This window comes from Bufo gargarizans, chromosome 6 (assembly GCF_014858855.1).
Source record: "Bufo gargarizans isolate SCDJY-AF-19 chromosome 6, ASM1485885v1, whole genome shotgun sequence".
NCBI lineage: Eukaryota > Metazoa > Chordata > Amphibia > Anura > Bufonidae > Bufo > Bufo gargarizans.
In genome coordinates, this window is record NC_058085.1 from 341,682,134 (window position 1) to 341,709,436 (window position 27,303).

General features: G+C 43.6%; 1 protein-coding gene across 1 annotated transcript in view; it reads right to left on the reverse strand.

The window, feature by feature from the left end:
- Positions 1-27,303, reverse strand: part of DOCK1 (dedicator of cytokinesis 1) — a 388,933-nt gene that overhangs the window by 307,635 nt on the left and 53,995 nt on the right. Inside the window, exons 6-11 of the mRNA XM_044296110.1 lie at positions 25,378-25,526; positions 21,950-22,085; positions 21,201-21,355; positions 13,522-13,603; positions 11,566-11,701; positions 6,371-6,443 (exon numbers count right to left, since the gene is read on the reverse strand). Coding sequence (XP_044152045.1) covers positions 6,371-6,443; positions 11,566-11,701; positions 13,522-13,603; positions 21,201-21,355; positions 21,950-22,085; positions 25,378-25,526 — 731 coding nt within the window. The remainder of the gene's footprint in view (positions 1-6,370; positions 6,444-11,565; positions 11,702-13,521; positions 13,604-21,200; positions 21,356-21,949; positions 22,086-25,377; positions 25,527-27,303) is intronic.

The following is a 27,303-nucleotide window of genomic DNA, read 5'->3' on the forward strand; positions in this document are numbered from 1 at the left end:
AAAATGGCTATTCTTGTCCATGATTGCGGACATGAATAGGACATGCTCTATATATTTTGGGGGGCAGCGGAATGGAACTATGGTGTGAAGACTGCGTCTTGGGCAGTCTCATTGAAATTAATGGGTCCCCACCCCTTCAGCAAAATTGGCGTGTTAGGGCTCATGCTCATGACCGCACCGGTTCGCAAATTGCGGATCCGCAAAAAACGGATGCTGTCTGTGTGCCTTCTGCAATTTGCGGAACGGAACAGGAGGCCCATTATAGAAATGCCTATTCTTGCCCACAAAACGGACAAGAATAGGACTGGACTCAATTTTTGCGGGCCCACGGAACGGAGCAACGGATGCGGACAGCACACACAGTGCTGTCCGCGTCTTTTGCGGACCCATTGAAATAAATGATTCCGTATACGGAACGCAAAGAACGTTTGTGTGTATGAGCCCTTAATGTAGCCTAACAGAGGGGAGGGGGAGAGCAAAGAGAGCCAGACACGGAGCTCTGACAAACAGGTTAGAGGTGAAGGCTGTACACACACTCTGCAGGAGCAAAGTAGAAAACTTTTAAGGAAGAATAATTAGTTGCTTAATTTGCTTTATTGTGCATTGAGGAAGCAAACCAGCAATTAAAATAAAAAAATCAATACAAAGATTTCTATAGCCTTTAAAAAGAGATGACTCAAGATTTTGTATAGCCAAATCCCATTATTCTAAGAGAAATACAATAGCAGATGCTTTTATATACACAGCACATCTATCCAGGCAGTGAGGGGTTAAATAACATATTTCCCTCCTAGCCTAATGATTCTGAAGATTTTGTCTTATGACCATTAAAATATTCAACTCTAACTAAATAAATCTGCTGCACCGCTCAGGCTTATCTATCATTCACGACAGCTTTACTAATGGCTTCCAGTTACCATAAATGATTGTACCCACCTCATGAAATCACATCTCATATTGCTTCCTAACATGCGGCGCTTCTGCCACGGAATCAGGACTCGGAGGGCAAAAGTGATATATTGGGCTTGGACAGCGTACGGGGTATAATCATGCACTTCCTCCTCAAGGCCCTGTCTAATGCATGAGTCACCGACAGGAGAGCCAGGGGATGCTCTGACCCGTCATGGTGATGATGTCTTTCAGAGTCTTAAGGTCTTTCTATACGTGACGACTGTGCCTGACCGTGAGCGGAGGTGAGAGCTGCATTTACATCCAGCAATAACCTCCGCTATGTGTGGATGAGCGAATGCTTGTCGCCATGCAGATTCAATGTTTTTGGGCAGCAGATCCGGCTTTACATGGTACAATCTACTGCCCAGAAATCAGGGTTTTCAAGATGAAGGCCGGGGTTGCCTATGGTGGTGAGTGTGCAGAGGGTGATGGGGGAAGAGACAAGCATTCAGCGTTGTTACAGGAATGTTTTATTTATGATGCAGAATACAAATTCTACAATTCACAGCTACACACAGGGGGGATACGGACACAGAGAGAAACCGCTCACCTGTAGCTATAAAAACCTGCCCATAAAAACACGGAAGGTAACACTGGAAGTATAAAAGATGAAGGAATCCAGAAGACAATATGGAAAACCTGATTATATGATAATTCGTACCAGATAAAACCAAACAAAGGCGGCCGAGATACAAACCTACTTTCAGGTGTCACAGACACAATGAGGAGGGACCGCATTAGGCTACCTGCAGGTTTATCTCTCAGATTCTCGCGTGGAAAAAACGTAGCGTAAAGCTGCATTCACACAACCGTGGTGCCGCCGTACCCATCTTGTGGACCGCAAACCGCAGTTCCGCAAAACAAGGGCACCGGTCAGTTGAACTCTGCACGGTGCGGACACATTGACTTCAAGGGGTCCGCTTCTGTGCGTTTCCGGGTCCGTGCTTCCGCGCCGCAAAAGAAAGGACATGTCCTATCTTTCGCCGCATCTTGGAGATCACGGACCCATGGAAGTCAATGCACCATGATGCAAAGTTCAAATGACTGATGCCGGTGTTTTGAGCACCTGTGGTTTGTGGTCTGCAACACGGGAATGGTGGCACCACAGTCATGTGAATGCAGCCGAATATATAGTACCAGCAAGAAATCTAGACTTTACTAATCTTATGTACACTTTGCTTTTTCGTTCTTTGCGGAAATAATAATAATTATTATTTATTATTAAAGCGCCATTCATTCCATAGCACTGTACATATGATAAGCGGTGCACATACATAATACAGACAATTGCACTAATCATAAACAAGATGAGTTACAGACTGGTACAGAAGGAGAGAGGGTCCTGCCCGTGAGGGCTTACAATCTACATGGTATGGGAGAAGGACACAGGAGGTGCGGGTGAAGCTGGTCATGGCGGTATAGAGGCAGCAGGGTCACTGGTTGTAGGCTTGTCTGAAGAAGTGGGTTTTCAGGTTTCTTTTGAAGGATTCCACTATAGGTGAGAGTCTGATATGTTGGGGTAGCGAGTTCCAGAGTGTGGGGTATGCACGGGAGAAATCTTGGAGTTGATTGTGGGAAGAGACAAGAGAAGAGGAGAGAACGAGGTCCTGTGAGGATCGGAGAGTGCGTGTGGGGGTGTATCGGGAAAGTAGCTCAGAGATGTAGGGAGGGGACAGGTTACGGACGGCCTTGTATGTATTTTACTTTGAAGTGAATTCGTTGGGCAATGGGGAGCCAGTGAAGGGATTGGCAGAGGGGAGAGGCAGAGGAGTAGTAGGGTGAGAGGTGGATTAGTTGGGCAGCAGAGTTGAGGATAGATTGGAGGGGTGCGAGAGTGCTAGATGGAAGGCCACAGAAGAATGTTGCAGTAGTCTAGGCGGGAGATGATGAGGGCATGTACAAGCATTTTCGCAGATTCAAAGTTAAGGAAAGCACGGATGCGGGAGATGTTTTTGAGTTGGAGGCGGCAGGTGGTGGAAAGAGTTTGGATGTGCGGTCGGAAGGAAAGGGCAGAATCCAAGGTCACTCCAAGGCAGCGGGCTTTGTTGACTGGGGAGAGTGCGCAGCCATTGATCATGATAGATAGGTCTGTTGGGGGGGTGATTTTGTAGCGCGACATGGAGGTGATAGTTGGGATTTGCTGAGGGGGTCCTGGATTTTGAGAGATATCACCAGCAGTAAGGAGACCTGCCGAGCGTATTTTCAAGTCTGCAGCAAGTCAAATGTTTGTGCAGTTCTTTTGTGCGGTTTTTCAATGCAAGAGATCTGCAGTAAAACCACATCAAATCCGCAAGTAAGGTGCAGTAATGCACAGAAATCCACGCGGAATGCACAGGTGGCCTAATTAACCCTTACAACAGGTGTGGGGGGGACTGGTGTATGTTTACTGACTCTAGCTGGGTTCATTTTCAAGAATTGTATTATCTGCTCTGAATTTCCCTTTAATCATAGAATGGCTAGATCCAGATCCATGTTAGGAGAAGCCTGCTCGGCCAGTCATTGCCCTTTACTCAGTGGGACTTTTTTTTGAGTATCCGGTGTCTTGAGCCGAGACCAGAAGTGGAGAGCAGTGGGGGCCGTAACGTCACCGAAACAGCAGTGGTGGTGGGAATAAGTCCCCGAAACAGCAGTGGTGGTGGGAATAAGTAGAGGCAATTAAAACGTTTGTTATTTTTATCATTTGTCCCTTGAAAACCCCTTTAAAAGAGATGTTCTTATCTTAGACATTGGTGCACAGGATATGCCATAAATGTGGCCACATTTGCAGCAGATCAGGGTGAGACTGGACGCGCTAAGAAGACCTGTATCTATCAGACATTTATGGCACGAGTCTGGAATGAGAATAACCCTTTAAAGGGGTTGTCTCTAACTTCAGCAAATGGCATTTAGAAAGTTAATACAAGGCTCTTACTAATATATTGTGATTCTCCATATTGCCGCCTTTGCTGGCTGGATTGATTTTTCCATCACATTATACACTGCTCGTTTCCATGGTTATGACCACCTTTCAATCCAGCAGCAGTGGTCGTGCCTGCACACTATAGGAAAAGGCACTGGCCTCTCTAGTGGCTGGTACCATGGAAGTGTGCATAGGCTGGTACTTTTTCCTATAGTGTGCAAGCATGAGCACCGCTGATGGATTGCAGGGTGGTCGTAATCATGAATATGAGCAGTGTATAATGTGATGAAAAAATTAATCCATCCAGCAAAGGAGGCAATATGGACAATCACAATACATTAGTAATTGCCTTGTATTAACGTTCTCTACATGAGTGATTGAGACAACCCCTTTAGGGTCAATGAGTCTATAAAAGGTCCAATAAAAGAAGAAAAAGAAAAAACACGTCTGTCACAACTATCAAGGCTCAGTGATAAATGGAAGCTATGAGGCTAGCATTAACAGGGAAGATCATCACATAAAAGAACCTGACTCAATGATGGCCCGGCACATAAAAAAAGAGAACATAGCCGAGGAGAACGGTGCGGCCTCCGACCTGGATTCTGACGTCAGATCTCCTGCTCCCACGCACTGATAGAGGACAAACTGTACATGCAACACATGTGCACACGTGTCATAAAAGGTAAATCTCTGCAGAAACCATTATCAGTGAGGTCGGAGTGGGCCAAGCAGAGGCGGTCAGCCCTAATTAATGTGCAGCAATGACTCGCTATTGTTTCTTATGTAAGACCAGAGAACAGCCGTCAGTGTGAATTATTCACACAGGGCGGCGGTAACAATCCACAGGCTTCACACACAGTCACCACAATCTGTGAGAAAGATGGGTGGTGGGGTCACACATGTGCATGCAGTTTTATGGCAAGGACCAAAGGTGTGCTGTAAAGAACTGTATAAAACATTGTAACCAAGCAGAGCTGCAGGCTTCCCTACCCCCGCCCGAGGGTCGCTCATCTGAGTATATACAGTAGGTGAAGTGTTTATCTGATAGTCCTTATGGTTTGGATGCAAATATTTAATAATTCTGCTTTAACAAAAATCAGCTAAAAATGCACTGACCTACAGTATTTATACACAACATCCAATATAGGTAGTAGCAGAGCTGCAGTGCGAAGCATAGGGGATGGACAGAGAAGCAGCCTGATGACACCAGAAAGGGGATTCTAGTCTCTTTCAAACTTCAACAGTTAAATTGTGTAACCTGGAGTCAGTGTGTTTAGAGTACTGCCAAAGGTGACTCTTCCAGGAGGCGATGCAGGCCAGGGCCTTGTTAATACTACTGGAAGACCCCTTTGAGACTGCAGACCCACATGCAAATATTGATGCAGTTATTTGAGCCAAAGCCTTCTTTTACATTTCTCATTTCTTGTGAGAGTCTGCGGCTTAAATAAACTGCATCATCTGCTTAAAAAATAAGCAAAATCCAAGCCAAACGGCACTATATTAGACAAGTCCAGCATACGTCATGTCCCAGATTTAAAGCCTCTTGAAAAGTAAACTTATTGTTATGTCGGAGATCTGACGCAGATCCAGCACTCCAATAGCAGGTCCAGGTGCCTGTGTGTCTACTGGATATATTCTTCATTGAACCTCACCTCATTTTGCAGTATTGCAAGGTTTAATCCTCCTTTCGATCTCTGTTCAGCTGCTTCTAATCTGCTATATATGCTGTGCTGTTTTTGTCTCACTCACTGCCTGAGCAATAAGTTTACTAGCTTGTTACATCCAGCAAAGGTTCTACAATCTGCTTGTCTGCCCCTGTACCAACTTATGCTTTATTACCAGATTCAGACCCTCTGCCGCCTCACCTGTGCCAGTTCACTGTACTGACCCTGTACTGTCTGTCCTGACTTTTGGACCGTTGGCCAGATTTGAACGAACTCTGCCTGCCCCGACCTCGGCCTGTAACTGACTACAAGTACTGCCTGACCCTCTTGGGTCAGCTGTTAACCACAACAAAACTACCCCATAAGGTAGCAGCCTTGTGGTTCCGCTGCAGCAAAGTCCAGTTCCTTGCACAGGGGGTTAAAGGGTGAATACCAGGGGAATTTGTCGGATATGCACAAACTCTGCCTGCCCCAACTTCGGCCTGTTACGTAGTAAGAGTTTTGACTGAGCCCAGTGGGTCACTGTCAACCACACCAAAACTATACCAGGAGGTAGTGGCCTGGTGGATCCCCTTCAGCGAAGTACAAATCCCTACAGAGGGGTTAAATGGTGAATACTAGGGAAACTTTAAGGATAACACCTTTAGGCTTGGCCCAGAGACAAACCGGGTGGTTGACACAGTTGCTCCACACCCACTAATCATTATACCTATTCTTTATCATATACATCTGAATACAAGATGGATTCCTCTATGTAGTAGAGATTAGGATACAGACCCATGTCACATACTGCACGGGAGTAGACAAGAGTTACAGAAAGGACGTTATCATTAGAATTCTGTGTAATGCTACTTACGGCTGAAAAGGTATAAAGTGTTGTTTGTCCTCGTCGTCAACTTTCCCCGTAATTATGTCAGTCACATCCATTACTGAAAGCAGAGAGACATAAAATTAACAGAGCGGATGGCGTTGTGCGGGTGTTTTAATGGATGCAATGATTTAATGGAATGTACAGAAAAAAAAAATCTATATTCAAGCTTTATCTCGCATCTGTCGCCACTCTAATTTCAGCCGCCGAGATGTATGGTAAATCGTCTGCCACATAACCTTCCCCACACAGCGACACCTCCACAAACAAATGTAAGCACTTCTCATTGCAACAATGTATATAAAAGCCAGTCTGAATTAAAATTAATTACACGTGTGACATCACGTCTCCATGGCTGAACCACATTTTCTTGGAGACGAGCATCCATTTATATCGTAAATAGCCAATGCTGCGCCAATTACGTCTCCATCGATAATGGAATATGCAAGTGAATTTAATTAACCTGTACTACATAAAACCATGTTTATCCCGCAGAATTTCCATTACATCTGGATAGATGAAAACTAGATTTTTTGCACTTATCGTAAAATCTGTTTCTCTTCCGTTCATTGGGGGACACAGGCTTTGACCATGGAGGCTGTTGCCACTAGGAGGCGGACGCTAAGCACAAAAGTGTGAGCTCCTTGCTTCAGCTATATCCCTAAGCTAAATCAGTTAGTACAAAAGCAGTAGGAGAAGCAAGACAAAAACAGGAAAACCAAACTATGTCGAAACCCAGAACCACGCAGGCCAGAAAAGGCCCGTAAAAGAGAGAACGGGTTGGAGCTGTGTGCCCCAATGAACGGAAGAGAAACAGATTTTAGGGTAAGTAGAAAAATATAGTTCTTTTCATCCTTATCATTGGGGGACACAGGCTTGACCAGGGGACGTTACAGAGCAGTCCCAAGGGTGGGCATAAACAAGAACCCTCCAGCCAATCAGAGAACCGCTGTCTGCAAAACTCTACGCCCCAAAGAAGCGTCAGAAGATGCAAAGGAGTGTACTCTGTAAAATTTGGAAAAGGTGTGCAAAGACAACCAGGTAGCCGCCTTGCACACCTGGCCGAAGCCCCATGATACACTGCCCAAGAGGCCCCCACTGCCCGAGCAGAATGAGCAGTCACCAGGAAGGGTGGGGTCCAGTCACTGACTCGGTATGCTTCCACAATGGCCAAACAAATCCATCAGGAAAAATGGAAGTTTTAGACGCAGCCAGCCCTCCTCATGGCCCCTCTGGAATGACTAACAGGGAATACGTCCGCCGGGAATACATCCAGAGTGTGGAGCGACTGCTCACGAGGATGAGACGGGTCAGGACAAAATGAAGGGAGATTGATCTCTTCATTGAGATGGAATTCCGAAACAACCTTTGGAAGGACTAAACAGGGCGAAGGACTACTTTGTCCTGATTGAGGTTCAGGAAGGGGCGACCGACAGTAAAGAGCCTTGAGTTCCGATGCCCTACGAAAGTGATTGCCACCAAAAAGCCCACCTTGTAGGACAGGAAGCGAAGCTACACTTGCTGCAAAAGCTCAAACAGTGAAGACTGGAGAGCACTGAGCACTAGATTAAGATCCCAAAGTCTAAACCGCAGAAAGCCAAGATCCGTTGAAAAAGAATGGAAAGAGCCGAAACTTGCCCTTTGAGGGAGCCGAGAGCCAGCCGCAAGTCCATGCCCGACTGCAGGAAAGACAAGAGTCGCGGCAACAAAAAACGAATCGGAGACAGCTGGTGGTAGATTCGTGAAGACCACTGCTTTCTGGCATGGTATGGACAACAGCATCCGAGAAACCCTGAGCCCTAAGTACGGCGGCTTCAATAGCCATGCCGTTAAATTTGGAGACCCGGAAGAGGAAGACGCCAGGGTTCGTCGACGAGGAGGGTGACTAGAGGTGCGTGCCACTTCGGGGGACACGAGAATGATGGGCAAACCTTCGGACCCGATCTTCCAGAGGAGACACGGAATGAGGAAGAGGAGGGAACACATAAGGAAACGCAAACTGACTCCACGGAATCACAAGTGCGTTGCACGCCAGGGACATGGGATCCCTGGACCGCGCAACAAAGTTCTCAACCTTGTGGTTGAAGCGGGAGACCACGAGATCCACGTCCGGCCGACCCCAGGGCTCGCAGATGGCTAGAAAAACTTGCAGGTGAAGAGCCCATTCTACAGATCGAGATGCTCCTGCCTGAGGAAGTCGGCGATCCAGTTGTCGACGCCATGGATGTGAATTGCTGACGGCGCCGGAACATGGCTCTCCGCCGAGCTGTGTCCGCCATGGCTGCCAGGCTCCGGGTGCCACCCTGGTGATTGAGGTACGCCACAGCTGTGGAGTTGTCAGATTGAACTCGAACGTGACATCCCCGGTCCAATGCAGCAGAGAGATGAATCGCTCTCAATTCCAGAATGTTGCTTGGGAGGGAGTGCTCCTCGCGTGACCACACGCCTTGAACGGAAAGATTTCCCAACACTCCCCCAACCCAAGAGGCTTGTGTCCATTGTCAGCACCGTCCAAAGGAGAGGAAGAAAATTAGCAGACCTGCAAAGCAGGGAGGTCTGCCTCCTACAGACACGCTTAAACAGATTTAGCTTAGTCCCTGTAGGAAGGGTATAGCTGAAGGGAGCTGCTCACACTTTTGTGCTTCGTGTCCACCTCTTAGTGATAACAGCTATACCCATGGTCAAAGCCTGTGTCCCCCAATGATACGGAAAAGAGAAATAAGAGGTTCAGTTCCAAAGTGATTCATTTACAAAGCTTTTGCTGCTTGCGTAATGCACTAATGTGTCTGCCATGTAGCTGCTCTCCACTGTATTGAAAGAGGGGCTTCCAGTATGAGGGCCCATTCTTTACTATTACATGTGCCTCCATAGGACTTATAGATAGGGATTATAGTAACTACTTAAGGGATTTCTAGGACTTGCACCTATCCAAAGAAAAGTTCATCAATATCTGAACGGTGGGTGTCAGACTCCCAGCACCCTCGCTAATCAGCAGCTGAAAGAAGCCGCTCCTCAGCCAATGACTTCATGTCCGTCAATTAGATGGCCTTCGTGCAGCTAAATTCAGCTAAATGGAATCACACCGAGCAAAGCCATTATACAAGGTATGGCACTGTGCTTGGTATAGTATGAAGAGGCCACAGTGTTCAGTCCGGCACTGTCCAGCGGAGATGTCTGTAGTCAGACCGCCACTATCAGATATTGATGACCTATAATGAGCACAAGCCATCAATATCTAAAGGGGTTTTGCAGGGTTTTATATTAATGACTAGGGATAAGCAAACTTGTGTTTTAAGTTCGGTGTACAAGGTTCGGGTTATCTAATTCCGTTATGGATTCCGCCACCACGGACCATAGCTTATCGTTCGTGGTAGCGGAATCCATAACGGAATTCTTAGATAACCCAAACCTGAACCTTGTACGCCGAACTTGAAACACAAGTTCGCTCTATGCTATTAATGACTTATAGGATAGGTCTGTGATGGCTAACCTCTGGCACTCCAGCTGTGGTAAAACTACAACTCCCAAGATGCACACTTGCTTGGCTGTTCTCAGAACTCTACAGAAATGAATGGAGTATGCTGGGAGTTGTAGTTTCATCACAGCTGAAGTGCCGGTGGTTAGCAATCACTGAGATAGGTCATCAAAATCTGATCGGGGGGGTCTCACACTCGGCACCCCCGCCGATCAGCCGTTTGAAGAGGAGGCGGCACCCCGTGTGAGCGATGCTTCCTCTTCATCACACTAAGCATCCTCTCCATTGCAGTCACGGTGTAGTGTAATTACAAGCACTTGCTTCCGAGATGGCGGGCAGTGGAATGAAGAGGAAGCAGCTCGTATGGAGAACCGCCTCCTCTTCAAACAGCTGATAGGTGGGGGTGCCGGGAGTCAGACCCCTGCCGATCAGATATTGATGTCCTATCCTGACAATAGGTCATCACTATAAAAAAACCTGCACCATCCCCTTTAATTCCTGTAAAACCCTGTTAAAGCGCTTCAGCACACAGCCTTAGGCCTTGAGGACACAATTTTTTTGTTTTTTCATTCCATGAGCCGTAATTTTTTCTTAGTTATATTTGTGGCAATATTAATTCTGTGAGCTTTATAGTTTCATTTTTTACATAATGACTATGACATACCTGAGGGCCTTCTTTAGCACCTTACAATTGTGCTGCAAGGGGTGAAGCAGCTAGTCAGTCATTTAAAGGGCAACTCATGTTTTCGGTTTTTTTTTAAACCCTATTTTTTTTTTGCATTATGCATAAAGCAATCTTTAGTTTCTTCACATACCACTGTTTTTCTTGAGTTTTTCCCCTTAGTTACGACTGTTTAAACATTTACAATATGAGGACCATCTCAAGATGGCCCCTCTAAAACTGCTTTCCCTCTATTCCCATACACACTTGCTGTAGCCAGCAGCTCCCTGCCAGCCAATCAGATTGGATTACTGAGAGACACGCCTCCTCACTCTGAAGCCTAATGCAGGCATGCAGTGTGAAGGACCGCCCCTCTGTCTTGTTTCCGTTTATAAAGGGAAGACAGACAAGCCCTAGCAATGGTCTTTTAAGGGAGCAGTAGAAAGGGACAGAGGACATTAATGAAAGCTGTTATTATAAGGTAATTACAGATCCTTTGACAATCACTGACAGACTAACTCAGGTATACATGCCAAGCTCTAATAAACTAGCAAATAAAATAAAAATATGACAGTTACCCCTTAAATAACACAGTCGCTAATGACTGCACCATCTGAGGGGGTAAATGGCCAGGAGAAGTGTTACCTCAGAATTTGGCCATTGCAGCACACTGTGCTGTAATAAGATGCTGCCACACCTTTCTGGTGCCATTTACATTAACTGCAAAGCAACCAATGCTGTAATAGTATGCTGGATATCATAATGTGTGATCTTTCAATATCTAGTAGCTGCATCTCCTGCTAAAGTTTGAAGACAGATAATATGACACAGGCGACCCGACTGACTGCGAAACCCACGAACCCCGAAGCTTCTGCACAGCAGGACAGGAAATGAACTTCTGCTATGTGTCACTAAATAGGTCTGCCATTGCGATAGGTTCTTACATTACTAAGTCCAGTCTATAAAAAAACATTTTAGCACGATTTACAATGTTCTGGAGAACCACTTCAAATTGATGATAGAATATAACTGGACTGAAATGATTACCTGCGACTCCAAATGGTCTCCTAAGCCCCGACGTTAGTTTTCTTGTGTTGTTGTCTCTCAGCTCCATCCGTCCAACCCTCACTATCTGACACACAAAGCTTATTTTTTCTCGTTTCAGGTCTTTGCTTCCAAGATCCTGCGGCACAAAAATATTGCATGAAATAATGAGAGGAAAATAAAAGGAAGTCAAGTGAATACTGAACACTTTTTTAGAAAACTATCCCTCAACAGGAGGATTGTCCTCTGTCGTTATACAAATGATGGAGCCCAAGCCCATTTAAAGGGGCTGTCGTGGGAAACAAAAAAAAAAAAAAAAACAAAAAAAAAATTATATTTAGTGCGGGTCTTTTAGTCTCTATAGAACAGGGCCCCCAAAACCAATGACTGTGCACCAGGCATTTTCATTTTTGACTGCATGAGATACAGTACCTTGCAAAAGTATTCACACCCCTTGACTTTTTTCCGTGTTTTTTCTTTTACATTACAGCCTTCAGTTCAATGTTTTGTTAATCTGAATTTTATGTGATGGATCAGAACACAATAGTCTAAGTTGATGTAGTGAAATGAGAAAAATATATACCGTATTTTTCGCTTTATAAGACGCACCTAGGTTTTTGAGGAGGAAAATGAGAAGAAAAAAAATATTTAACCAAAAGTTGTGCTTTTCGTGGGATTTGAAGTAATGGTGGTCTGTGGGCGACGCGCCGCTGTGGGGGCATCTGTGGGCGACGCGCCGCTGTGGGGGCATCTGTGGGCGACGCGCCGCTGTGGGGGCATCTGTGGGCGACGCGCCGCTGTGGGGGCATCTGTGGGCGACGCGCCGCTGTGGGGGCATCTGTGGGCGACGCGCCGCTGTGGGGGCATCTGTGGGCATGTTCTGTAAATTAAATGATGAAAATCCTCAAACAATCCATGTTAATACCAGGTTGTGAGGCACGGAGGAACACGTCAAAAAACAAAGTCAAGGGGGTGAATACTTTTGCAAGGCACTGTAAATTAGGCTACTTTCACACTCGCGTTTGGTGCGGATCCGTCATGGATCTGCACAAACGCATCTGTTCAGATAATACAACCGCATGCATCCGTTCAGAACGGATCCGTTTGTATTATCTTTAACATACCGAAAACGGATCAGTCTTGAACACTATGGAAAGTCAATAGGAGATGGATCCGTTTTCTATTGTGCCAGATTGTGTCAGTGAAAACGGATAAGTCCCTATTGGCTTACATTGTGTCCCAGAACGGATTTGTTTGGCTTAGTTTTGTCAGACGAACACCAAAACGCTAGTGTCCGCCTCCAAAGCGGAATGGAGGCGGAATGGAGCCAAACATTTAAGTCCAACAATTTCAACATTTGAGGTGTTTGTGTGTGTGTGGTGGGGGGGTGAAATCAGCACATGAATAAGGCTTCATGAAAACGACCAAAGTTTTGGTCGACGTCTTATCGTCATTTTCTGCAGATGGCAAAAAATACAGACAGCACACGAAAGTCATCTATATGCGGTCCGCATCCACGTGGCCGTTTCGCAACTTATAGAATATGTCCTCTTCTTGTCCATTTTGAGGACAATAGGCGTTTGTACTAAAGACAGTGTGAAAATTGCGGAATGCAGACATCGATTAGGGAAGACAGCAGCATACTGGACACACAGACCTCACTTCCGACATGTATTTCTAGGAGGGAGACGACCACATGAGAAAAGTCTAAAACTAGGAGCAAGTTGCAAACTGAATATCAAAGGGTCTTGAAAATGAATGAAGGGATGAAGATTGCAGACTGAGACTTAGTGGTTGCCTTCAGTTAAAAATGTTGCTATAAACATAAAAAGTAACTTCTTCCATGACAAAGATGCCAGTAGTCACAACTCTTGTACACTAGTTGGGTTACTTGAGGACTTACAAGGGCCTCTAAGCAAATAAATCAGTTACTCTGGAATAACTCTAAGAATATCTTACTGTGAAAACAGCTCGCAGATTGTGCAGCCTCTCGATGTCTTTCGGCAGGCCCGAACTTGACCAGCGCACCAAGTAGTTTTCACTATATAAAAAAAGAAAGAAGATGCATTAGCAAAACAGGAAATTTATGATCCATTCAATCAGGGGACTCTAGGATCCCTTATTCGTGGAGGTCCCAGAAGCTGGACTGATATTTATCACCTTTCCTGTGACCTTAAAGGGCATCTGTCAGCAGTTTTGTACCTATGACACTGGCTGACCTGTTACTTGTGCACTTGGCAGCTGAAGGCATCTGTGTTGGTCGCATGTTCATATGTGCAACCACATCAATTTTCTAAGATTAAAAATAACATTTTATTTATATCTCAGTAAAACAACATATATTATTGTACAGAAATGTGTGTACGCAGGGACAAATCAGTCATAAATCACCTTGTCAACAGACCCATAGCACTAATATTGCCAAGATATACCCCCTTACACTATACTATCTGGAAACTCCTAGCAAAATGGGTCACAATGAAGGGATATAAACTATGGCAATCAAATCAATTGCACGCATGCTTTCCATGTGAATATGTGACTCACTTGTACAGCTCTAATCACCGGGATTGACAAAGCCGAAAGGTGCACTACATGAATGTATAACATACCAGAATGCAGGGGCTGCGGGCAAGGTGAAGATACTCCTCAACGCGCGTTTCGCGTATAGTTTGCTTCCTCAGGAGGAGTTGACAATCAGGGGAAAGAGGACAGATTAAAAAGCGGCCGCTCACCAATCAAGCACTAGGCTTGCGATCATGTGATGCATCACATGACCCCCACGTCACTACAGCGGCGCATGGCCAATCTGCATCCGCCACGTCTACTATGCTACCTGCCCATGTAATAAAATTTACATTGGTCTGACTACAAGGGAGTTCCGCAAAAGAATAAGAGAACACGTGCTGGACATTGAAAAGGCCAAAGAGATTGTAGATCTGAATGATCTGAAAACTCTTCCCAAACATTTAAAAATCCATCACTCAAGCAATCCAAGCGGACTGCGGTTTAGAGGGATTGATAAAGTACACCTGGGGATCAGAGGGGGCAATTACAGTAAAATCCTAGCCCAGATTGAGACCAGATGGATTTTTAGACTAAAAACTCTGACCCCGAAGGGATTAAATGAAAGTTTTGGTTTCGGCTCCTTCCTTTGAACAGTGACTTCATTTTAGGGGGTGGATATGGGATTTTTTTTTTACCCATTTTTTAATATCTGTTGTTGTCATATGATATGTATATATGCATATTAACATTTGTCTTATATTTTTCTAGTTTGTCGACTCACCATGAATATTGATGTTTCCCGTGATCTGCCCGTCATTTGGATTTTGATACATCATTTAATGAATTAGGTCCTTTTCGGCCTCAAATTGAGACCTTTTTTACATATTTATTAAATTTGCAGCATTTTTTATATTATATATGTCTTAGATATGCACATTTTTGTATTATCATTAGGATTTTTGTAACATATACATTATTATAATTAGGCACCAACAATATGGGGTTAGATGGCATTAGCACTTTAAATTAATTATTCTGTTTGTTCTACTAGTTTATTCACAATAATTTCTTTGGTGTAATATTTATTTGTATGTGATAATTATGTTTTTTGAGTCATGAACTATAAATCATGAGTATACACATTGATATGAACTCTCTATGGCTTAGAGTATAATATGCACTTGCACTTTTTTCCTTAAAGTATGGTAATGTCTGCAATATTATTTATTAAGGACCTTAAATGCATCCATTGGTAAGATGTTAGATCGCAGCAGTACAAACATATCCATAAGGATACAAAAAAGGTTTTGGGTGACCATCGTTGCTGCGATTAGTAATTGTCACGTGTGCGCGTGGCAGTTCGGTCCGCCGGTCCTCTTCGGCCCTTTCTCTCGAGTGTAGGTTTGGTGGAGGCGATGGCGATCAGTTTGTCCGCCCTCTCCTCTATCGGCCTCAGGGGAAGGGCGGAAGCTCAGTGACGTGGCGGATGCAGATTGGCCATGCGCCGCTGTAGTGACGTGGGGGTCATGTGATGCATCACATGATCGCAAGCCTAGTGCTTGATTGGTGAGCGGCCGCTTTTTAATCTGTCCTCTTTCCCCTGATTGTCAACTCCTCCTGAGGAAGCAAACTATACGCGAAACGCGCGTTGAGGAGTATCTTCACCTTGCCCGCAGCCCCTGCATTCTGGTATGTTATACATTCATGTAGTGCACCTTTCGGCTTTGTCAATCCCGGTGATTAGAGCTGTACAAGTGAGTCACATATTCACATGGAAAGCATGCGTGCAATTGATTTGATTGCCATAGTTTATATCCCTTCATTGTGACCCATTTTGCTAGGAGTTTCCAGATAGTATAGTGTAAGGGGGTATATCTTGGCAATATTAGTGCTATGGGTCTGTTGACAAGGTGATTTATGACTGTGATTTGTCCCTGCGTACACACATTTCTGTACAATAATATATGTTGTTTTACTGAGATATAAATAAAATGTTATTTTTAATCTTAGAAAATTGATGTGGTTGCACTCCTTTTTGTTTGTGTGATTTCATATATTTGAGGAGTGTACCTCTTGAGTCAGAGACCGTTGATGGTGTCATTTATGTTCATATGTGCCCGCATTGCTGAGAAAAATGACGTTTTAATATATGCAAATGAGCCTCTAGGAGCAACGGTGGCGTTACCATTACACTTAGAGACTCTGCTCTCTCTGCAACTGCTGTGCCCTCTGCACTTTGACAGGGTCAGGCAGTGGAAATGTGATCAAAACCGTGCAACCCATAACCGGATGACAAAAAACATGCACGGTTTTGCATCATGAAACATCTAAGGTTACTTTCATTCCGGAACAGTCTGCTGGAATTTACTGGATCTGGCACTACTAGATGTGGACGGATTGTCCTCAGGTCCCATTAACAATAATGGGGTCCGGTGGAGATCCATAAGCATTCTGGCAGACAAGCGGAGAACTGGCCGGACACAAGAGGCTGCATGCTGCGTTTTTTTCGTCCAGTCAATTCTCCACTTGTCTGCCAGAACAACCATGCCAGAGTTACACGCCAGAGATGACCCTATCAGAGCAGTGGAATGAGCTGTAGACTTGAGCATCCATTCGTGACCAGACCACATTTCTACCCAAGTAAGGCTACTTTCCATCGCCGGAACTGCCTGCCGTGCTCCAACTGATTGCATTTTAAGACTGATCAGGATCCTGATCCATCTTACAAATGCATTGCAAGAACGGATCAGTCTGTTTCTTTTTCACATTTTTACCCATGTGCGCATGCGCAGACTGGAAGGATGGATCCAGCATTCCAAATGCCGGAATCCGGCACTAATACATATTTTTTGGCCGGAGATAAAACCGCAGCATTCTGCGGTATTATCTCCGTCCTGAACAGTCAAAAAGACTGAACTGAAGACGTCCTGAACGGATTGCTTTCCATGCAGAATGCATGGGGATAGAACTGATCAGTTCTTTTCCGGTATAGAGCCCCTAGGAGGAACTCAGTGCCGGAAAAGAAAATCAATGCAAGTGTGAAAGTACCCTTAGCAATGAAAATTTTTGGGGAATTACAGCAAGCAGAGATCTTTAAAACCATAATAAATTGATACTGAAAGTAGAAAATTGTGTAACTTTTCATTATACATAGAAATCTTTTACCCAGAATCTTACCCGTAGACACACTCTATGCACAAGTGTATTCATCATGTATATTTTGACACTTTTCTTGCTCACTTTTCATTTCATGCTCATTGTTCTTATTTAGCAGAAAAAAAACTTTGTCTCCGCTTTAATAAAGAGCACATCGCTTAATCCCACGTTATATTTTAGTAATGCAAAGCGCATGTAAAAATAAATTACTTTTTTTTGCCACTTTGTAAAATTACATTTTAGATTTCTACTCAAAAATTCCAAAGTGCATTAGATGAAAAGGAATTGCTCAACTAATAGCATTAATTTCAGATGCTTGCTTTAATTACTAGGTTGCGATTGGAATTTATTAACTAGTTATGAACTGTGAAGAAGTTTCCACAAGTCTTTTCCCTTCATTAATTTTCAATTATATTTGATTAATTTACAAACCTAAAGGCAGGGGGAAAAAAAGTTGATACCATTTACTTACAGTTCCATGGCCGTGACTTCCTACAACAGGAAAAAGTTATATTTTTCCACCCTGTAATATTTACTGCATTGCTTCATTGGTGACCCAGGCACAGCACTGTATATTGGGTGGTGGCTGTGCTTGGTATAGACCCAGCTTACAGCTGTAAGTACGGTGCTGCACCTAGGGAAGCAACGGTGCAGATGCGGACAGATGTTACTTCGAAGTCCACAGTGCAATATAAAACGCATTGCATACAATGCAATGTGTGGTACACAGGTGCTTTTTTTTTTTTTTTTCCAAAACCTAGCACGCTGTGAGTTTTTGTCATTTTTCCCATAGGTTTTTTCTATAGAACGTGGACCAGTATACAAAAAGAAAAAAATGTTTTACTATATGTAAATGAGCCTCTAGGGGCAATGGGGGTGTTGCCCTTAAACCTAGAGGATCTGTTCTCTCTGCAATTGCCCTCTGCACTTTGGTTGACAGGGCCAGGTGTGCGGACGTTTTCACTGTCTGGTCCTGTCAGTCAAAGTGCAGAGGGCGCAGCAGTTGCAGAGAGAGCAGAGCCTCCAGGTGTAAAGGTAACGCCCCCGTTGCTCCTAGAGGCTCATTTTCATATATTAAAACATCATTTGTGGACACATATGAACAGGGGACCAACACAGATGCCTTCAGCTGTCAAGTGCACATGTAACAGGTCAGCCCGTGTCATAGGGACAAATCTGCTGACAGATGCCCTTTGAGCAATAATCTTGGCAGCTCCATAACGATTTAGCTATAATGAGTGTTTATGAGGTCAGAAGATCAGAGATAAGATCTACATGAGCTGTCATCTGACAATAGAAAGTGACAGTCTGCAAGTAGGCTGAAATTTAAGCACTGCATCACCAAAACTGCTGATATTTTTAATAAAGACCGAATGCAAAAATGATTTTAAGCCCAAAATTATTAAAATGTAATTATAAATAAATTGCCTGAAGGTGTACATAGCCTTAAAGGGGTTGTCTCTCACTTCAGTAAATGGCATTTATCATGTAGAGAAAGTTAATACAAGGCACTTACTAATGTATTGTGATTCTCCATATTGCCTCCTTTGCTGGCTGGATTCATTTTTCCCCATCACATTATACACTGCTCGTTACCATAGTTACGACCACCCTGCAATCCATCAGCGGTGGTCGTGCTTGCACACTATTGGAAAAAGCAACAGCCTATGTGAGCTCCCACGATCTCGGCCACCAGAGACACCGTCACTATAGTGTGCAAGCACGACCACCGCTGATGGATCACAGGGTGGTTGTAACTATGGTAACGAGCAGTGTATAATGTGATTAGAGAGGAGCGAATTTCATATTTTGAAATTCATTCACGCTTTGTTTGTTGGTTGAAGGTGAATTGCGTTATGGATTCTGTTACCACGGACCATAACGCAATTCTATGACGGAATGCCTTTAGAGGCAGTCCATTATTGATTCCGTCATAATAGAAGTCTATGGGCTGCAAAACGGATCCGTTCCGTTTCCGTTATGCAGGGGAATCCTCTGTAAAGAAAAAAAGGGCTCCATATTTTTAATAAAGACCAATTGAAATTTATAAAAAATATTTTTAGCTCAAAATGAGTACAATTCACTAATAACAAAAATTGCCCCCCAAAAAGGTGTACAAAGCCTTTAACGATACTGATGACCAATCCTAAGGATTCAGAGCTATCCATAGATGTATAATTATTATGGGGATATGTGGGGTTTTGAGGTGGTTTCTGTGTTTTGGGGGAAAATTTGTGTTTTCTGCCTGTGAGTGATTAAGTTAGCCCATTATGTTTGGTAATTGTATCACAGGCAGAGCCCATTGTATTTTGGTAATTGTATTTTGTTAATTGTGTCAAAGACAATGCCATTGTGTTTGTTGAATGTATAGTTTTGTGTTTAAAACTGTAAGGGCTGGCTGCTATGTTATGTCCTCAGTTCCCAACCAGGTCCACGGGGGTGGTACCCTTGTTGGAAAATGTGTATATAAGTCAATGCTTGTGGGTTCAATAAAGAGTTCCTGTTTTACCCTTCATCATGTTGAGGCTGGTGTTTGGGTAACTGATAGACACTGGGGAATGCTATACGCTATATACTCCCTTGGCTATAACTACTAGCTCTTGTAAGAGCTGTTCCTGTTCCTGTGGTGGTTACGGTGTCGAGTGGAGTGCTTGGAGTCCTCGGGAAGCACTAGGAGCATCCATCAACGGAGATACCCGGTCGGGGTGCCAGGAGATCCGTTACAGCTCCTATATACTTTCTATGGATTGGTAACCACACACTCCAAAAGCAAAGCAGAAGCGATAAACGCCGAAGGGGCAGAGCGCTCTGAGCAGCACTGCTGCCCCCTTCATTTTTTTTTTTCCAAAGGCTTAGCTACCCTTTAAGGATTGTATAAAGAAAAATTCTGCAACTTTCTGATCTACTTTGTGTTTTTTTTTGCTATTTTCAAGATCAAGGTCGATGAATGAATAGAATCATTCTTGTTTACTTTTACAGGCTGAAAGAAAAAAAAAAAAAAACTCATCCTGGCCTACTCCTACTGATGGTTTGCTACAACGTATCAGTTTAGACCATATTCTCTGAGCGCAACACACCAGTACCACAAATCTCTCTCCCTGACTACAAGCTGAAAAAGTCACGGGCTCAGTTAATCCAATATTACACACGACAGCAATGTGAGAAGCATTGGGGCTATTACAACTATTGTAAGCTTTTGAATGTAAATAACAAAAGGGTCTATTCGCTGACAATAAGCAGAGAACTTAAAAATGGTGACTAAACAAACACAAAGCAAACAATGAATGTGCATATTAGATTACTGCTGGTCAAAAGACCAATATTATCGTGATCGGCCATAAAGACAGTCTTTCTACGTCCGTCCTCCCTCATTACTTCACTAGCTGGTGAGCGCTACACCATTTGCGATTTTGTTTGTTACCAAAACAATAGATAAATGAAAATGCTCCACTGGCGTCTCACATTTAGGGTGTATTCGCATGACCTTATGTATTTTGCGATGTGAAAACCGTGGATCCATAAAAAAATAAAAATAAATCTGGATGACATCTGTGTGACACCTGAGTTGCATCCGTTTTTTTTTTTTGGGGGGGGGGGGGGTTTCTGGACCCACTGTAACAAGGCCTATTCTTGTCCGCAAAACAGACAAGAATGGGACATGTTCTATCTTTTTTGCAGGGCCGCAGAACAGACACATGGATGCGGACAGCCGCATAGAAATGTATGGGTCTGCATCCGATCCGCAAAAGAGGAGGATCGGATGCGGAGCAAAAATACGGTCATGTGAACGGGGACTTCAATGACTTGAAGCTTTTGTACCATATGATTCTGTAGCACAGTGGATCATTTTGAGGGCACAACCCTTTATCATATTGGAGGTCCAGTAACGCAGAGACAAAGTTTAAAGGTTGCCCCATCACACGGGAAGGTAAAATAATCATAGCATGAGGCACATGGTTACCACCAGCACTGACCTGATAAACTTGGACTCCAAGGGGTCATAAAGAGACATTAAAACTTCTGCATCTTCCCCAATCTTGCAGACTACATTTTTTAAATTGACAAACAATGCAAAAGACGGAGTGGCGGCAAACTTGGCTTGTCTGTTGATGTCACTCTGCTTTTGGGACTAAAGATGCAATAAATACAAAAAAAGAAGAGAAGGTGAAGACTATATAAAAATAAAAAAAAGAAAAGAAAAATCTATCATTAACACTACAGTGAATAACAAAACACAGTACGGCTGTCAACACATTTTCAAAAAGGCTGGATGGTCATTCAGTATATCTGCTAATACTGAAAAAGATTTTCAGCAATGATGAATAACGTACTAGGTGATATTACATTTTCCATCCAGGTATAGTGATCAATATGCAGTAACTACCATATGTGGAAAGGGTGTTTCTGTTGTGACTGCTGAGAAAGAAGGGAGGAGAGGACAGGAGGGTGCGGGAGCAACAGAAAAGTGGGTGGACAGTGGAGGGGTAAACATTTTCATTACTAGTGAGGTTTAGGGCCACAGCCCTGGTAGCAGTAAACATGCAGGATTTTTTCAATGCATTATTCACTCCTCCAGTGGTTTGTGTGGACGTGTCCATACAACATCTTACTGCAGATGCCCACATTTTGGTGCTGGCTTCTAGATCCGATTACGATTTGTCCAGGTCGGAGTTTGAGGACTCAAAAGAAAGTTTTGCTAAAACAAAAATTAGCACCACAATACCTTTTCTTCTTGGATTCTTTCCTCAACCTGTTTTGATGCAATTTCATGAGCCTGGAAGAGGTTTATGGTACTGGTCTGCTCTGGGTCCAGAATATTACCATCCTCATCCCGAACAACCAGGTCCAAATCAAGGATCCTAAAAAGGTAAAAGGCAAACATTTCAGAACAACATGTAAAAACAGTTGGTCCAGCCAACAACCTAATGTGTATTGGGGGGCTCCTGATGATGTTGGTGAGAGAAGGTCTGAGCAGAATTCATTTTTTCGCTGATCCTTATGTTCTCCCAGGAGGGAAGCCACCGCCAAAAAGAGTCTGGCAGCAGCTTTCCCCTCTCCCCCACTGAATACATACACCAACTCGGGAGACATTGGGGGGGGGATTGGTCAAAGGAATAACGCTACTATGGTGACGTAAAAAAAACAATCACAGCAAATAGCATTTATCATGTAAAGAAAGTTAATACAAGGCACTAAAAATTGTATCGTGATGGTCAATATTGCCTCCTTTGCAGGCTCGAGTCATTTTTCCATCACATCATACACTGCTTGTTTCCAGGGTTACGACCACCCTGCAAGCCACTAGTGGTGGTCGTGCTTGCACACTATAGGAAAAAGCACAAGCCTATGCGCACTCCCATGTTCCCAGTCCCCAAATAGGCTGGTGCTTTTTCCTATAGCGTGCAAGCACGACCACCAATAATCGATTGCAGGGTGGTCGTAACCATGGATACAAGCAGTGTATGAAGTGATGGAAAAATGAATCCAGCCAGCAAAGGAGGCAATATGAGCAATCACAATACATTAAGTGCCTAGTATTAACCTTCTCTACATGATAAATGTCATTTGCTGAAATGAGAGACAACACCTTGAAAGGACTACATTTAATTAAGAGTAGTTTCAAACTAGCATTGTTAGAATCCGGAAAGGCAGAATCCAGAGATCCGTATGCAAACGGATATCTTTTTTTTTTTCCGGATCTGAATACGGATCCATTAGACTTATTAATTGAAATACCGGATCTGTCTTTCCGGCATCATCCAGAATAACGGATCCGGTATAAAAAAAATTCAAAGCTAGAAAGAACTGCGCATGCGCAGACTGGAAAACCAGATTCGGCAATTTCCGGAACACTTGGTACCGGATCCGACATTAATACATTTCAATGGAAATTAATTCCGGATCCAGCAAGAGTAGTAGTGTTCCGAAATTTTGGGCCAAAAATTTTTTGTCCGGTCAAATACTGTACAAGGAACAGAACGGAAGACATCCTGATGCATACTGAACGGATTGCTTTCCATTCAGAATGCATTGGAACAAAACAGAAGCGTTTTTTTACGGTATTGAGACACTTTACAGGATTTAAATACCGGAAAAGAATAACGCTAGTGTGAAAGTACCCTAAAACTACAAAACAAATAGAAAAATAAAAAAAGTAGAAGGAAAAAAAAATAAAAAAATGTAAAACATGGCCTCCTCTGCAGAACTCTCATCAAAGCATTGTAAACTGACTTTGCCTGCCTAACCGAAGCGTTGCGATTACGCCTTGTAATATGAAGAATGCATATGTCCTAGATGCAGCATAAACATTGTATTTCGGAGCCTCAGAGGAAAACGCATCCATTACTTCTTGGGAGCGGAAGATATTTCTCGGCAAGCCTTGTTGCTGTTTGTCAGAAGTTTTAGAACAAAAACGTATTCTCAAGATGTTCGTTCCTGTTTGAACAAGGAGCATCTGGAGGCTCGGCAAACTTTTAAGCAAATACATTGGCAGATGGTAAGACACAATAACAAACATGGAATTCATTAATTGGGAAGAAGGTTAGGCTTTAAATTCTTTATTATGAATAGAATCAAGGATCTGTCTCAAAAACTGTTTCTATGCAAAGCAAAACTCAGTCACGGGAAATGCAAAACCGCCGTATCACACTGAACCATGCACAAAATTAGATTTTCATGAAGCAGTCAGACTGTTAAAGGGTAAAAGGCAAAGCGCATACCTAAACACCAGCCACCCCCAGAAAGGTAACCATCTGGTTATAATAAATGATTAAATATTCATGAGCGCCTATGGTAATCACCGAGTCCTCAGATAAGTAAATCACTCGGCTTCATTGTGTTTGGAAGGAAAAATACCTGCTCACATACACAGTATAAGACACAGGCAAACATGTATAAGCCGCCCGCAACTTAAGGAAACCTTGAAATATTAGTAAATTATTCCAGATACTGGGAGTCATCACCAGTTTCTATAGCTTTAACGTCCGACAGGCGAGGCTCCCACCTCCGAGACCAGCCGCTATCTCAAGAACGAGACATGAAGTGAACGGAGAGCAAGCTGCAAATGAACAGCCATCTTCCATTCACCGCTACGGGATGTAGGAAAATAGCCGAGCACTGGGCGGGTTATTTTTGGAAGTCCCATAACCGTTAAGGGAGAGGACGCTGTGCATGCACAGGAATAATCATTACTAACATTGGTCCTTGTCTTACTTGGAGCTCATAATCTTGCCACTGTATAGCAGTATAATGACACACACTGCCCACTGGCCTAACATACGCCAAATTTTGCCAAGTGGTATGTATTGGATAGGTCATCAGTATCTGATCGATGGGGGGTCTGACACCTTGGAACCCGACCTATCAGCTGTTTGAGAAGGCTCCGGTGCTTGCAGTACCACCTTCTTGTAGCACACCGCCGTACATTTTACAGTGGCTCTGCCTGGTATCACAGCTCAGCTCCATCCACTGCAACAGGGCTGAGCTGCACCTAGGCCATGTGACCAACGAACGGGACTAGGCCTAGGCAAAGCTGCAACACTACTGTGAGCACCGCTGCCTCTCAAACAGTTGATCTGTGGGTGTCCCAAGTGTCAGACCCCCTACTGATCCGATACTGATGACATATCCAGAGGATATACCATCAGTTATTAAAAAAAAAAAAAACAACAACAACCCTTTAAACCATCGTATCCTCCTCTCTGTTTTAGGTTTATAGGTCTTTTAGTGCCGACATCACATTGATAACACGTGTCCACTGCAGCCAACCACTCACCTCAAAAAGGTAAGTAATGTTTATTAATTTACGCCATTCTCTGCCTGTACCCAATTTTTGCTAATTTCAGGCAATCCCTTCTAAAGGAGTTTTATAAGATTAGTAAAACATGGCTTCTTCCGCCACACCAGGCTTGTGTCTTGCAGATCTGCTGCCTCTTCAATTTACATAACCTTACGGCTTGTTCTTCTTACTGTTGCGATTTCAATGTTGAGGAGTATATATTACAAAAGTTTCTTATAATCACCTGTACTACTGATTTATGCAAAGCGGAGTGAAAAGTTAGTCAGCATCTAAGCCCTGTAAAACCAATCTAAAAGCTAATCTTAATACATAAGAGCTGCCTTATCAAAAGCGTCTCATTAACATCTACAAACCTGTTTCCATAGTCAATCTTGGCGGTGATTTTCTTTTTAAGTTCTTTCAGTTCATCCTGTGGAAGGGTTCCTGAGAGGATCTGCGATCTCCCCTCCAGCAGGTCACAGATCATGGTCCGTACACAATTAAACATTTCTCGATTGTCTTGCTAATAGGACGAAGAACAGAGCGTTACTTTCACTTAATTATAACACAAAGGAGGCAATATATAATTAAGTAATAAAGAAGTTATATACATACATGGATGGGTAATATATAATTACATAGTCTAGAGTTCACGGAGGAGGTAATATATGATTACGTAATATACACACACATGAATGTTATATATAATTACGTAACATAGAAATCATATATAGATACTGAGGAGGCTACAGATAATAAAGTAATATATTATATATATATATATATATATATATATATATATACACATATATACACACACATATAGAGGAAGTTATAAATAATTACGTAAAATAGATACAGATTATATAAACACACGGAGGATCTAATCTAGAATTATTGAATAAAGAAATCATATACTATACACAAAGGAGGAGGTTATATGTAATTAAGTAATATAGAAATAATATACACACAAGGACAGGGCTCGACAAATCCCAGGCGTCAGGTCGCCATGGCGACCAGGAATTTAGTCCTGGCGCTTGGGTATGGGCGATGGGTGTGGAGCGCCGTTCTGTCCGGAGGCAGCACAGGAGTGGAGATGAGCGGAGAGCTGTGTGACGGTGCCTTAGGTTCCCTATACCCAGCTGCTCTTTGGACACGCTCCCCACCCATGGCTGAGCGTACGCCGCGGAAGTCCACTGTGGCGGCGCTTGGTTCGCGCTGGTGGCGGCCCCGGGGTGTGATGAGGAGAAGCTCCGTCCTGCTCCCAGCAGGCTCGGGCCTCCCATCTGCTTTATAAGCGGAATGCAGAGTCCGGCCTGGCAGCACATTAAGCGGCTCCTGTGTCTGATGGGCCGGAGGCCTGGCCTGCTGTGCGGGGCCATAGCGCTGACCTGCGCCCTCCTGGTGGCTCTCAGGTTCACCTGCAGGTAACTACCCCCAGTGCACATTACTACTACTCTCATCCAAGTGAGGCAGGAGCTTGAGGTGTCAGCACATGTACACTGTATGCCATAGTCCTATATACTGTACATATATCATGGTCCTGTATACTGCGTATGTAACATGGTATACAGCACGTACACTGAATGTCATAGTCCTATATACTGCATATATACCACGGTATACAGCTATGTACACTGCATATGTACCACGGTATACAGCCCATGTACACTGCATATGTACCACGGTATACAGCCCATGTACACTGCATATGTACCACGGTATACAGCCCATGTACACTGCATATGTACCACGGTATACAGCATTATGGGGGGGGGGGGCGGGGAGCACTATGGGGGCATCTACTGGGGGCTTTATGATGCGGCTCCGCCTGGCTCCTAACTTTTTTAGCTGGCTCCTAGTTTCCAAGGAAATTTGTCAAGCCCTGCACAAGGAGATAATATAGAAATCATACACACATACATCAGGAGGTAATATAGAAAACATAAGAGGTAATATATAATTATGTAATATAGAAATCACACACAGGGGAAGGTAATGTATAATTCCATAATATAGAAGTCCCATACAGGCAGATGGGGGAGGTAATATATACTAATATATACGCACTGATAGAGCTGAACTGAGCTGCTATTTCTGCATTGTGCTCAGTGATTAAGGTTCATTTACATGAAGAGACTTGACATTTAGATCTGAACAATTGTGAGATTCAGTAATAACTGCCTTGTGTAAATGAGTAAAATTACCAACAATATAACAGATATTTCATGCATAAGAATAGTAATCCTCCCCACAGAAGGTAATCTTTCCAGTCATAGTTTAACTAATACATCAGT